Source organism: Helianthus annuus, chromosome 10 (assembly GCF_002127325.2).
Source record: "Helianthus annuus cultivar XRQ/B chromosome 10, HanXRQr2.0-SUNRISE, whole genome shotgun sequence".
NCBI classification, from domain to species: domain Eukaryota; kingdom Viridiplantae; phylum Streptophyta; class Magnoliopsida; order Asterales; family Asteraceae; genus Helianthus; species Helianthus annuus.
Window position 1 is genome coordinate 138,719,134 of NC_035442.2, and position 15,423 is coordinate 138,734,556.

Genomic DNA, 15,423 nt, shown 5'->3' on the forward strand with positions numbered 1-15,423 from the left:
ATTGCTAATCTTCAAGGTGTCATGGGGAAATTTCCTTTTTTGGTGTCAATTTTACAGCTCATTCTTGACGTGTTCTTCTCTTCTGGGCTTCTCTTCTCATATATATATAGGAGTCAAGACGTTGAAGAAAATGCACAAGATTACATAGTCTCTCATACACAAAAGGTTCTTATACAATTTTGTTCAGAACATAAGTTTCAGTTCTGTTTTTTTGTTCTAATCTTTTGGTTCATTGTATCCCTTTTTATTTCATCAAATTGGGTGACTCCATACATCCAACTTCTGTACTTGTAATCTTTCAATTGACTATAATCATCAATACCATTTGTTAACATGGTATCAGAGCCTATGTGCTCTTGATGTCTATGGTTTGAAAATCTGATTCAATCACATTCTTGGTCCTGGTATTTAAAAAAAATCTCTGATTCAATTCCGCTGCTTTAAATTGTTTGTTGTTGGTGTCTCCTACCCCTGGTCAAAATTGATAGTTTCACTCGTTGTTTTATATGTCAAATTTGTTCCTATTTTTGTCGCAAGAAATTAGGGCTACAAGACTCAAAGTCTTGGTTACCAAGTATGAACAAATTGGTGCTAAATTCAGATCTCTGCTGTTGATAACTTGCTGATTCTGGGCGAAATTATACCTGCTGAAGTTCCTTCAATTCATACGCTACTGCTGCTACTCGTGATACCTGGTAAAACGTTCCTTTTTATTTCTCCTACTACTTATAATTGGCTGCTCTAGGAGAATAATTGCTTCTTTGTGCTCTTAAGTTATAATTTTTACTGCTGCTTGTTCTGGTGTGTGATTATCTTTTTGCATTCCGGTTTAAAAAAATAAATAAATAAAAATGCCTGATGATGATTCTTCATCATCCGTCAATAATCAAACTTCTAATAATATGGATTTTAGTGATCCTTTATTTCTCCATCCAAGTGATACTAGTAATATATCTGTCATCAATATAAAACTTAAAGGCACCGAAAATTATACTATCTGGGCTAATGCCATGGAACTTGCTCTTCAAGTAAAAAACAAGTTGGGTTTTATAGATGGGTCAATTAAAAAGGATCTTGATAATCAAGTTTTAAGCAAACAATGAGATAGATGCAACTCTGTAGTTCTATCTTGGATTTTGAACTCTATATGCGAGGAATTATATGTGGGACAAATTTTTTCAAAAAATGCTTTTGATGTATGGAATGAACTGAAAGAAACCTATAGCAAAATTGATGGGTCAGTTATTTACAACCTATATAAACAAATCAGTTCTACCACTCAAAATGGTTCTTCTGTTTCGGATTACTATCATAAACTACACTCTCTTTGGAGACAATATGATACCATTACAAAGCTACCACAATGCACATGTAATTCCTCACTTCAGATCACCGCTTTTTATAACCAAATAAAATTAATGCAATTCCTAATGGGATTGGATGATGTTTATCAACCTTTAAGATCAAATTTAGTTTCCAAATACCCCCTTCCAACTGTTAAGAATGCTTTTGCTGTCATTTCTGCTGAAGAATCACACAGAGGTGTGAATCCTTATACTAAATCTCAAGCTAGTGCTTTTCATTCAAGGTTTTATGACCCCAATAAGAAAAAATCAAACAAATATCAACCTTTGAGATGCACTCACTGCAATCTTACTAGCCACTCTATTGAGAAATGTTTTGAATTAGTTGGCTACCCTCCTAACTATAAGAAAAAAACCAATCTTCAAAGAGCTCAAGCCAAGTCAAATGCTTCCAGCGATAAACCTAACACCTTTGAAGCTGCCAATTCTTCATCCCAGCCATTCACTCCTGATCAGATTGCAAGAATTATGTCCTTAATCTCTGACAATTCTGCAAATTCTTCCACAGTCAACATGTCAGGTAACTTTAATACGTCTAGTTTGAATTGTAGGTTAAACGAAGTCTTTTGTTCTAACAGTAATCATGACTTGAATGGCTCACTTATGTGGATAATCGATTCCGGAGCCAATCAACACATGATTAAAAGTGACTCAAACCTAATTAATGGTTTAGATGTCTCTGATTTGAACCTAACTGTTCGTCATCCAAATGGTACTAAAGCTCAAATAAAGAAAATTGGTAACCTAAAAGTCAACGAAGATGTTATCTTAAAAGACGTCATGGTTATTCCTGATTACTGTGTTAACTTAATCTCGGTAAATAAAATGGCCAAAGATAATAAATTATATTCCTTCTTTACTGAGTCACACTGTTATGTTCAGGACTTATCTCGAAAGAAACTTGTGATGACTGGTAGAGAACATGGCGGTCTTTATGTGTTAGATTCTTTAGGCAAAGGTAAGGGTTTTAGTTGCAATAGTGGTATGTTTTCGTGTACCGTCTCTACTGAGTTATGGCACAGTCGCCTTGGACATCCCTCTGAACAAGTCTTACGTGTTCTTAATAAAGACTTAATCTTGAACAACAAAAACTTAACTCAACCATGCGAAATCTGTCATATGTCTAAACAAACTCGTACATCCTTTTCTCTTAGCGACCATAAGTCAAATGAGGTAGGTGATCTAATTCATTTAGACTTGTGGGGACCATTTAAAATTACTAGTCGTGAAGGTTTCAAATACTTCCTAACTGTGGTGGATGATTACTCCCGTGCAGTCTGGTTATATCTTTTAAAATCCAAAGATCAAGTGTTTACAAATATTGAGTCCTTTTTTTCATTAATTGAAACTCAGTTTGGTAAACGAATCAAAGTGTGTAGATCTGATAATGGTACTGAGTTTGTTAACAAAAACATGCAATCATTTTTTGAAAAAAAGGGTGTCATACATCAAACTTCATGTGCCTATACTCCTCAGCAGAATGGGATTGTTGAACGGAAACATCGCCATCTGCTAAACACTGCTAGATCTCTTATGTTTCAGGGGGGGTTACCTATATCCATGTGGACTGAGTGTGTGTTAACTGCCGCTTACCTTGTCAATCGTACTCCTTCTTCTATCTTGAGTGGTAGGTCTCCTTATGAGCTGATGTTTGGGTGTAAGCCTCCTCTTGGTCACCTTAGAAATTTTGGTTGTCTAGTTTTCTGCACAAATTTAAATCCTTCAAATAAGTTTGATAGTCGTGCAATAAAATGTGTTTTTATAGGCTATTCAAATGAAAAAAAGGGTTACAAAACGTGGGATTTGGAAAATAAAATTGTTTTATATTCACGTGATGTGAGATTTTATGAACAAATCTATCCTTTCAAGTTAGACAAATATTCCGAAAATTCAAATTTAAACAGTTTTGACATGTATTTTTTTCTTCAAAATGAAAATTTTAGACAACCAATACCCCCGATGATGATGGTAGGACTGTACAATCTGAAGCTAATGGCTTTGATCCACCTGGTAGCACAAGTGATATTAGGAATCAAGAGGAAGATATCTTGACAAATGATGAGAACAGATCCAATGATAAGAACAGATCAACTGGTCAAGATGTTCCTCCTGGTCCAAATATCACTATCGAGGATGCCGGTGAAATTCAAAACATTGAGATTCTTAATGAAGATAGTACTCCTCCTGAGGGTAATAAGAATGATCCTATTAACTTGAGAAGGTCAACCCGAACTTCAATTGCTCCTAGAAGGCTAGAGGATTTTGTTATAGAAGGGAAGGTTAAGTATGGGTTAGAGAAGGTAGTTAACTATTCTAAACTATCCTCAGAAAATTTCTCATTCATTTCTTCTCTTAATAAAAGCATAGAACCATGAACGTATAAGGAAGCTTCCTTAGATCCCAATTGGGTTTTAGCCATGAATGAGGAAATGGAAGCACTGATGAGAAATGGTACTTGGATTCTAGCTGATTTACCTAGTGATAGAAAACCTGTAGGGTGTAAATGGATTTACAAGATTAAATACAAGTCCGATGGCCAAATAGAAAGATACAAAGCTAGGTTAGTTGCTAAGGGCTATAGCCAAAGAGAGGGTCTAGATTTCGATGAAACATTTTCTCCGGTTGTAAAAATGGTTACGGTTCGATGTGTAATAAGTCTAGCCGTCCAAAACAATTGGCCCTTGTTTCAACTAGATGTTAACAATGCTTTTCTATACGGAACCTTATCAGAGGATGTCTACATGACCTTACCAGAAGGTTATTATGATAAATCTGAAAAAAGGGTATGCAAACTAGTTAAGTCCCTATATGGCTTAAAACAAGCGCCACGTCAATGGAATGAAAAATTAACAAACACACTTATTGAGGCTGGCTTTAAACAAAGTAACAGTGACTATTCCTTGTACGTGAAAACTGATTCTGATGTGATAACCATTTTGCTTGTCTATGTTGATGACATAGTTCTCACGGGAAATAATCTAAAAGAATTAAATCGCGTTAAATCATGGCTAAGCTCTAAATTTATGATTAAAGACTTGGGAAAACTTAAATACTTTCTGGGAATAGAGGTATTAGAAACTGATCAGGGTATTGTATTATCTCAAAGGAAATATTGCTAAACTGATTCTGATGTGATAACCATTTTGCTTGTCTATGTTGATGACATAGTTCTCACGGGAAATAATCTAGAAGAATTAAATCGTGTTAAATCATGGCTAAGCTCTAAATTTATGATTAAAGACTTGGGAAAACTTAAATACTTTTTGGGAATAGAGGTATTAGAAACTGATCAGGGTATTGTATTATCTCAAAGGAAATATTGCTTGGAATTACTTGACGAGTTTGGAATGTTGGGGTCAAAACCTGTCAATAATCAAATTGAACAAAATCTTGTCATTACTGATAAAAGAAATTCAAACAGTTCGGACTATGAATTAGAAAATATAACCGAGTATCAAAAGTTAATTGGAAAACTGATTTATTTAACTCACACCAGACCTGATATTTCCTATACAGTTGGGTGTTTAAGTCAGTTTATGCGTTGTCCCTTGGCTTCACATTTGAAAGTTGCCTTAAGGTTACTTAGGTATTTGAAAAAATCCCCTGGAAAGGGAAATTTATTTTTTAAAAGTGATAACTTCCAATTAAGAGGATATGCAGATTCTGATTGGGGTAAGTGCTTATCTACACGAAGGTGTATATCTGGCTATTGTGTGTTTCTTGTAATAATCTAATATCTTGGAAAAGTAAAAAACAACCCACTGTATCTCGCTCTTCTGCTGAAGCAGAGTATAGAGCAATGGCTCTAGTTGGGTGTGAAATCATTTGGCTTCAAAAAAATTTTAAATGATCTAAATGTTCAATATAATCTGCCAGTCAATATTTTTTGCGACAATAATGCCGCCCTGCTTATTTCCTCCAATCCCGTCTTTCATGATCGTACGAAACACTTTGAAATTGATCTTCATTTCTTGAGAGAAAAGGTTGTCGCTGGAGTTTTAAAGGTCTTAAAAATAGATACGTTACAACAACCTGCAGATGTGTTTACTAAAGGGTAGAGCATATCTCAACATGATTTTCTCTGCAAAAAGTTGAAATTATTTGATGCATTCACAGGGTTGGATTGAGGGGGCATGTTAAAATATTCAATCCAACGTTATAAAATAAATTTATTTTATTTTTTCTAATTGTTTTTTCTTTCTATTGTTTGTGAGGTAAATAGGCTCCTTTATTCAATGATTGCTTTGGGCTAGCAATGGTTTTATTAGGCTGCATATGAAGTCCATCTAGGTCTTTGACCTCTGTTTATTCTTCTCGCAAATTATCAAGAAAGGAAGTTGCCTTTTTCATTTATCCTCTCTGTCATTTTGAATGAAGATTGTGATTGCTAATCTAAGGTGTCATGAGGAAATTTCCTTTTTTGGTGTCAATTTAACAGCTCATTCTTGCCGTGTTCTTCTCTCCTAGGCTTCTCTTCTCATATATATATATAGGAGTCAAGACGTTGAAGAAAATGCACAAGATTACACAGTCTCTCATACACAAAAGGTTATTATACAATTTTGTTCAGAACATAAGTTTTAGTTCTGTTCTTTTGTTCTAATCTTTTGGTTCATTGTATCCCTTTTTATTTCATCAAATTGGGTGACTCCAAACATCCAACTTCTGTACTTGTAATCTTTCAATTGATTATAATCATCAATACCATTTGTTAACAATTATTGTATCGGTGATCTCTTCTGTTTAACAAAGGATGATAGTGGAGCAATTATCGATTGGAGAATCGGGGCAAGGCCATAAAGTGGATTAGTTAACATCTACTTGAACTTGTATAAATCAATTTTGTCATCCCTTCCCTAAAGTCTTTACTCACTTGCATTATATCATTGTTGGGTTTCAAACAAGTGTTTAACCATATTAATTAAAGTTTTAATTGGCTAGTTTACTTAAGAAAGCCTATTCACCCCCTCCTTATAACTAAGAATAATAAGTTGAATCGTCAAACAAGTGAAGTTGTAATATCCATTTGGGTTTTTTTTGCATTTGTCATGTTTAAGTGATGACCGTAGAAGGTTAGCATCAATGTGTAAGAAATGCTTGCAATTGAAGGATCATCAAGCAAAGGTGATCAATAATACGATTACATTTGAAATTTAAACTTTAAAAGGGAACTACCTTATACCCTGTACTTAGGTTAACCCATGCACGATATTAAAATTTGACTTATTTCTTTTCCTCTATAGTTTTGACTTTTTCATCACCAAATCCTACCTTGATATTGATTTTCCTTATTTCGTCTTATACCGAGTGGTTTACACTTGTTTGTCACAACATATTGGAATACCATATTGTGGCCATCATTACACGTGTGTGTTGGGATTTTGGATCGGATGACTAGGCAAGGTCGAGGATAATCTTCTGTCTTTGACTTCTAACGAAAATTGAGAAGAACCGGACCTAAATCATTAAGTACAATAGTACAATTACACACAATTGTGAACAACAGTTGAAAAGAATTTTTTCTATCAAAACCATTGACATGTTCTTGTGAAAAGCACCCACCAACTTTAAATATCAATGGATTAGATCATGGGTATTGGGTTTTAATTCTAGAATTTAGCTTAAACCAGATCAAAATTATAAACTAAACTTTTTTGTTAAAAGTTATTCAAACAAGCTAACATCGTCCGGAACTCCTCTCATTTATAAATAGAGCTAACTCAACTCGACCAAAATATATTTAAGCTGATTTAAGTGATTTTTTAAGCAAATCTCGAGACCCAAGTTATTTGCATAGTGTTATGTTAAGTGAAAACCATTACACAGGGATACATGAGTCAAACCCTAATAAGATTGACTAATGAGTTACTTTGATCTGATCCCAAGAAACTGCCTTAAGATACGTACTTCCTACAAGGCTACAATACACATATCTCCATTTCAAAACCATTATATTATATGTTTTTTTACCGGTGAATTTCTTTTAATCCTTGTCGTATGTGAGACTTGAACTCAAGACCCACCTCTCAAACTTAAGTTGTTTAAATGCTTTGCCTTTACTAATAGAACACTACCCCATTGGTTATAACATATGCTTTGGAAAATCAAAATATTAATAACGTATTAAATATTAAATGAATTATTGGTATACACAAGTGTTCACATTTTTATCTCTACGAATTTTATTATCATTTTACATTGCAATTATTCTTAAAGTAACACTATAACGAAAACATAGTTTTCATTAAGAAGAATAATCAATAGTGAATGGTTTAATTGAGAAGAAAAATTTTGTAAGAATTGAAAGAATTAAAAAAAGCGAAAATTAAACTCCACTTAGGGCAATATATTTCAACATCTACCGACCCGTTGACCAAAACAAAAACGGGACATCTAAGAAACACGATCTTTCATGAACCACAAACAATACAAGATTAGAATATCTAAAGATAATCAGATCATGATATTATTAATCTAGTTCAGGAAACAACACTTACAATGATGTTAAGCTACTACAAAAATAAGTTTCGTGTACCCCATCTACACTCTGTCATGCTTCTTCCTTTCTGACTCGCTATGTTGTTTTGTTTGGCAGTAAAAAGGTTCTTCATTTGTATTTGGACTTTACAAAGGTCCACTTGAAACAAGAAACGATCTTTCTAACATCATCTTTTATAGAAAAGAAGGCGGAAAGGACCGTGACTGACATTGTCGGGTAGTAGATAGAGATGGCATTTTTGTAATATTTATAAGACGGATGTTCTTTTGATAAACGGGGGTCCTTGTAAAGTCCCCAAATTAACAAAAGCATACCGAAAAGGCCCAACCTCCTTGATTTAACCAGACCTATTATTGCTCCTGCCACAGCCAAATAGCTTCCTGCTAGAACCTAATGACAACACAAATCATGAGTTTCAATTAGGGGTGTCAAACTGTGACACGACATCAATCTAACACAAAAATTGTGGGTTTGGGTTTACGCTAAGCTGGTTCGGGTCAATTTCTGGTCGAACCCACAAGCATATGATGTACCTAAAGGGATTCTGTTCCGGCCGACCTGTCGTGTTCACAGGTTGACCTATTTAAACCGTTTATTTTAAAAGTAAAACACTAAAAATGGGTTTTTTTTTTTGCAACTTAAACAAAATGGATATTTAATCTCAAAATTTAAAAAGTAACAACGAAAAATAAACATCATACTTTATGGTTTACATGTAACTATTTTATATACACTTTTGTTTTTTTGTTGTAAATTTGTAATTTTAGGATATTAATATGCAGAAAAATTAATATATTTAAATAAAACAATATTACAGGTTAAACAGGCTGTCTTCATGTTGATCCACAAAAACTCTTGTCATGTTCGAGTTCATGTATCTTAACACAATTTTCGGGTCCGTGTATGATTTGACCCCGTCAACCCACTATACGACCCATTTAACATCCAAGTTACATTAGAGATGTAACTTGCGGCCCCTTTTCTCGTGAATGGTTTGATATGGGTTGTATCTATAGTCGATTGATAAAATCAAGCATATAAAGAAAAAGGTCAAACGGTTTGAAAATCACTTAAAAACATGTGCAAGTAGTTATGTGGTGATCTCTGAACAGTTGGGTATTTATTTGCTCATTTAAATATGTTTTTAATGATAAAAATGTCTGCTTATAAATTAAGAACTTGAAGAAACATTATAAAAACCTAAAATGGGGATTAAAAAACGCACCTCGATGTGTTGTAAATCAGTTGTTATAGGGTATCGTTTGAGATTCTTCATATTGTATGCTTCAAGTAGTTTACTGTACTTTGGAATAGGCTTGTTGTTGAAAATAGCTTTTCCTACGGCACCGGGATATAAGAGGGCCTTAACTACCCCTGATGGAATCACTTCACTTGCAATCCAGTGTGACGATGTTAGCTCCATTGGTGTCGTGCATGTACCGATTCTACATGGGAATCTGCATAAAGATTACGACAAAAACAGATCAACGACAGTTCAAACGCCCAACTTTTATCCCACATGTGACACTAATAAACTAATTAATCTTATCCTAATTTTAAAAAGCTACATCCTGACTTAAAAAAGGTCAAAATTATCTTTTGCAGTTCTTAAATTCTTAGAAATACACGGCATGACGCCCTCCAATCAAATCCAACACATCCGGCCCTAAACTAGTTCATTGTAGATTAAGACAAATAATTTGTTAATACCAAATCTAATTCAAACAGCAAATTTCACACTCATTAACGCATCAAGAAGAAACGGAATAGAACCTAACCATCTTGCCTGTAATATATTCCCATATGTCTATAAAGAATCAAACAGCCTATACACACACAATATGTATATCCATACCACATTATCATGCAACAATATTGTTTATCTTTAAATAACAATTGCGAGAATAGTAGAAAAAACCTAAATCCGAGAGATTATCAACGGAAATAAACTGTATGAAATTACTAAGTAACAAACCACCAAATGATTATTAACACAACACAAAAGTTTCATACGCGATTAACGATCAAATAACGATAATTAGGTCAAATGTAACCGCTTGATTAACGATTTAACAAAAAATGTAACTGTCAACACATGAATTTAACAAAAAAAATTGCAGTAAAGCCGAATGATTATCAACACACTACAGAAGTTTCATACATCAATTCACGATCAAAATAATGATAATTAGGTCAAATGCAATCACTCGATTAACGAATTTTAATGAACAAGTTGCAAATGCAACTGTCAACGCATGAATTTAACAGAAAAAATGCAATAAAACCGAATGATTATCAACACAACACACAAGTTTCATACATCGATTCACGATCAAAATAACGATAATTAGGTCAAAAGTAACCGCTCAATTAACGTTGCAAATGTAACCGTCAACACATGAATTTAACAAAAAAAGTATATGCAATAAAGTCGAATATTACATCGATTCACGATCAAATAATGATGATTAGGTCCAATATAATCACTCGTATTGCAAATGTAACCGTCAAAACATGTATTTAACAAAAAAATGCAATAAAGCCAAATGATTATCAACACAACACACAAGTTTCATACATCAATTCACGATCAAAACAAAGAAAATTAGGTCAAAATGTAAGCGCTCGATTAACAAATTTCGGTTGAAAATGTAACCGTCAAGGCATGAATATAAGAAAAGAAAAGGCGAAAAAGCGATACCTGAAAAGAGGAATCTGGAAGAAAATGAAGAAAAAGAATATTCTAGAAGCAGTGAAAGAGATGATTGTTGCCCATACTTTCACTTTTGAAGCCATGCCGGATTTCTTTCGTTTCGTACAATTCTTTTCTTTCTTTTTTACATTATTTATTATTGTTGTTGACGCTTTTCTTATTATTCAAAGTGGGTCGGCGATCGGCTACCGGTGTGGCCCACGACAACATCGTGGACCCCAACTGTTTTTTGTCTAACTTGTGAAAAACCGTTTTTGGAATAAATAAATAACTACGGGATTTCATGTGGAAATATTTGATAAATCGAATACTTCTCGGTTTCATGATATCTATGTATCTGTTTATGGAGCAATCTCATATATATTATTTTATTTTTTTTTTAAACTAATAGACATATCTTTTATTATATCTCCTATACTAATACTAATTTAAATAAGAACCATCCTAAAATTTAGATCTTTTATCCTTCTTTTTCTCTTGAAATTAAAACAAATTTGTGACGTGTTATTTCGTCCCACATATGTGTTTTAACTTGTTTATAAATTGGTTCACTCAACCTAATAATGTATGCAATTTTAGAACATATTGCAAAAATATCATTTAAAATCTGTAGAACTACCATTGGAGTACTGAAGAGCAATTTAATTATTTCTTTTTAATTATTTCTTATAAATCCTGTTAATTTAATTTTAAAACATATTTGTTTTTTTCTCAACCATATATTAACTTCTTATATTTATTGATGAATGTTATATGTCTTTAAACATATAGTATGCTTATTGAATGAAAAAAATAGACATATAATATTTTATCTAATGCCACCATTTATGAAATATGTTATACTAGATAATTACCCCGTGTATTACACGGGTTGAAAAAAATGTAATTTTACATACTAAATATACTAAATAATAAAACAATATATCTTTTAAAATCTCATTTTTTACACGGGTTGAATAAATGTAATTTTATATGTTAAATAATAAAAAATATTATATTTTTAAGAACCTCGTGTATTGTAATTTATATACCAAATAATAAAAAAGTTAAATCTTTAAAAACTCTATGTATTACACGAGTTGAATAAATGTAATTTTAGATTAATAGTATATTAAATAAATATAATTTTGGATTATTGGTGTATTAAATAAATATAATTTTGGATAAAGTCTTATATATAAATTTTAAGTAATCAATATATTTGATAATAATAAAAATACTAATAATAGTAAAAATAATTTATATACTAAATAATAAATATAAAAGAAAGGCGGAAAACCCAAAAATAGGTGCCTCCAATGAATGACACGTGTCACATATTGGTTTCTTTAATTATATAGTATAGTATAGATATAGATGTTCACATCATCGTTTGTTTCAATCGATAACATAATTTGTTTTCGTATCATGGATAGATAACCAACGCTACAAATGTGACAAGCAACACTATAAAAAGGGAGGTGGATATGAAATATCAAGTATAAAGTTAACCGAATAGACTATAAATAAATTGAACTAAAGTAGAGTATATGGTCTAAATATGGAGTAAAATGAAATAACAAAGTAAAGTGTGCATGGTCTAAATATGAAAGAGTGAAATACGTCGTTTTATACTTAAGATTTATAAATATTTAAAACTTACTGAAATTAAACTAATAATGTTTATCCATAAGATATTAAACTAATAATAATTTGTAGGATGGTTATTTATAATATAATATATTAAACTAAATAATAGTAGGATGATTATCTATGATTAATTAGAAAAAATTAAACTAAAATTATAATTATCTGTAAAAGATGGCCTAATATAGTGACAAGTGTCCCTAAAGTGGTTTCTTTTATTATATAGTACTAGCGGTAAGACCCGTGTGCAAACACGAGTCGTTTCTTAGAAAACCATGCATAACATATATTGACAGAGAGTAAAAAAATAATTACTGCAGACTTACAAAATTGATATAAATTAATGATCAATAGCTTTATTCAACAGCAATTCCATTATGTTGAGAGCAAACTACTTTACAAAATTACTTTAATGATAGGGTGATTTGGGATTTTGTAAAAATGTTTGTTTTTTGTACTACTTTACAAAATTACATAGAATTCAAGAAAACGAAACAACAAAATAAACAGATATTGATTATTCAAAGTTCTGTTGAATACTAAATGAGGTGTTGACCAAAATTCAAACACATGTTGACCAAAAGTCAATCAGATGTTGACCAATAGTCAAACAGATGTTTGGTTTAACGCCAGAGATCTGTTTTATGGCCAAACATCTGTTTAAGTCCAAATATCTGATATAGAAGGCCAAACATCTGTTTAAGGCAAAACATCTGTTTAAGGTGAAACATCTGTTTATGACCAAACATTTGTTTAAGCTCAAACATCTGTTTAAGTCCAAACCTCTGATATAAAAGGCTAAACATCTCAAAAAATTACATTTATTCAAACCGTGTAATGCGCATATTTTTAAAAATGTAATTTTTTTATTATTTGGTATATAAAATTACATTTATTCAACCCGTATAATAAATGGGGGTTTTTAAAGATATGTTATTTTATTATTTGGTAAATAATATTACATTTTTTCAACTCGTGTAATTTACATGGTTTTAAAGATATAACTTTTATTTGGTATATACAATTACAGTTTTTGAATCCGTACAATATGGTTCTTATAGATATAACTTTTTATTATTTAATATATAAAATTATATTTATTCAACCCGTAGAATAAATGAGGTTTTTAAAGATATATTGTTTTATTATTTAATATATAAAATTTATTTATTCAACCCCGTGTAATACACGGGGCTATAACCTAGTGTGTACATATGAAAAAACACGGAACTAATCTTAGGGATAATTAGTTTGGTTTATGTTTCTACTATAAGGGTTAATCTTCTTTGATTTCTTGAGCTCCTAAGTGATCGATTATCCTGCAAAACAGAACACCGTTAGCTCGTTAAGAGGGGAACATGGGGGTTTCCCTCTTAACCAGGCTCCGGCATGAGAATAAGTAACAATCTCGAGGAGATTAAAGTAAGTAATGAGTAAGAGTAGAGGGAATAAAGTAGAATTAACCTGTGGATGAAGTGTTCTATTTATAGCCGGAGTGGTGTAAGGGATGTGGGCTGATGGGCCTTGAGCCGGAAGACGACAATAGAACGGATATGCCTTTTGTCTCACTGGTATCGACCGTTAGTGTGTTCTGGACGCTTCTCGGTGTTGGCGCACCATGAGTGGAGCCACGTGTCGCTGTTGTCGGTCTCTGTCACCAGCCAGTTAGTGGAGATCGTGGGGCAGGTGTCTCTGCCCCGTGATTGGTGCCACGTTGGCGTCCTTGAGTACTTTTTGTCTCCTGCATGTCAAATGATCGTGGAGCACGATTGAGCAGAGCCTGGAGGATATGGATTGGCTCTTTTCATCTGACACTTGTACCTTTTGTACTCTAAGATGTCTTTACGCCGCGCCCTTGCGCGGCCCATGTTTCACGTGGAACTGGCCTGCGCAAGGTATGGGCGCTTAGAGGCTCCACTTCTGGATGCTAAGTTGTTAGTTTGTCTCATTTGGACCGCGCGCGACGTTGGCGAGTGCTGCTCAGCCCGCGCGGGGTTGAGATTAGAGGTGTAATTGATTAAGGAGTATGGTCCGTCGCGCAACCTGAAGGAAGGCTTGCGCGGGTTTTTGGGACCATACCCCTTCAACATTCCACTTATAACATGATCTTAATAAAAATTACATCGAATCAACAAATTAAAACAAAACACTATACCACAGGTTAAAAAAAACTAAAAGGATGACAAGGCTGTTGAACTGGAAGCAAAATTAAGCAAAATTATAATTCGTCAGAATCAATGAACGAGTGCTATACAGCTTGTCTGACATGAAAAAAATTTAAATCGACTCAACCAATTAAATCAAAACACTACTATAGTTTTACAAAAAAAAAAACATTAAAACGATGGCAAGATTGTAATTTTAAACTGGGACAGAATCATAATTTTTCAGGATTAATGAGGAAGTGTCAAGCACTACCGATGACAAGGCCGTAATTTTTAAATGGGGCAAAAACATAATTTTCCAGGGCTAATAGGGAAGTGCCTGCCTGACGATATTCTCCTCTATCCCTTTTATGTTATATATAAATATGTAGCGCTTTATAAATTGGCTTTGGTTAATGGTTACAGAAGGGATGAAATCCTATATAAAAGTAATTATAGCACATTAATGCAGAAGTGTAATGTACAATATGTCTTATCGTATGAGCGTACAGGATTTGAAGTTCGCACGTTATAAACTTCATAACTAAAATCTCACATGTTGTGAAATATAAAAACTCGCAAGTTGAAAAACAAAAAAGTTACATGTTGAAAGATGAAAAAATAGCATGTTGTATAAATGAGTAAATAACATGTTATAAAAAAATCGCATGGTGAAAATGAAGTTCACATGTTGGAACTCAATCTCAATCTCGTACGTAACGTACATTAACACAAATTGTACGTTAACCAACCCCTATTTATATTACGACATTTTAATTGAATATTCTAATTTCGGAACTCAATTCAAATGTTAAAAGAGGAAGATCAACTTTAATCAACTAAGTTAAAAGAACATATAGGTGCAAAATATTGATTCAACTACGGATTGTGTCCCATTTTAATACACTATTTTAAGTCACTCATCCTGCTTTTTCATCTACTTATATACATTTTTCAATTCTCATTTGGGAAAGTCCAAAGTTGATGCTTTATTCAAGTTGGGTGGTTCAAGGCTCAATGCTTATTACGTACAACAAATTTTTTAATCATATTCTCCATTCCCCATAACAATTTTCC

General features: G+C 32.8%; 1 protein-coding gene across 1 annotated transcript; it reads right to left on the reverse strand.

Annotated features, from left to right (window-relative positions):
* Window positions 1–7,684: 7,684 nt before the first annotated feature.
* Window positions 7,685–10,719, reverse strand: LOC110885746. Its single transcript, XM_022133451.2, has 3 exons — window positions 10,565–10,719; window positions 9,089–9,320; window positions 7,685–8,253 (listed from the first exon to the last, which is right to left on the reverse strand). The coding sequence occupies exons 1-3, from the start codon at window positions 10,657–10,659 to the stop codon at window positions 7,972–7,974; spliced, it is 609 nt and encodes a 202-aa protein (XP_021989143.1). The 5' UTR covers window positions 10,660–10,719; the 3' UTR covers window positions 7,685–7,971.
* Between the last annotated feature and the right edge of the window lie 4,704 nt (window positions 10,720–15,423).

Excerpts from the sequence above, each read along its gene's own strand:
- LOC110885746 (XM_022133451.2), bottom strand. The coding sequence starts at position 10,659 with ATGGCTTCAAAAGTGAAAGTATGGGCAACAATCATCTCTTTCACTGCT. Across the intron at positions 9,321-10,564 it reads TTCCAGATTCCTCTTTTCAG|ATTCCCATGTAGAATCGGTA; the intron begins GTATCGCTTTTT and ends ATCTTTATGCAG. Across the intron at positions 8,254-9,088 it reads CTGATTTACAACACATCGAG|GTTCTAGCAGGAAGCTATTT; the intron begins GTGCGTTTTTTA and ends TGTTGTCATTAG.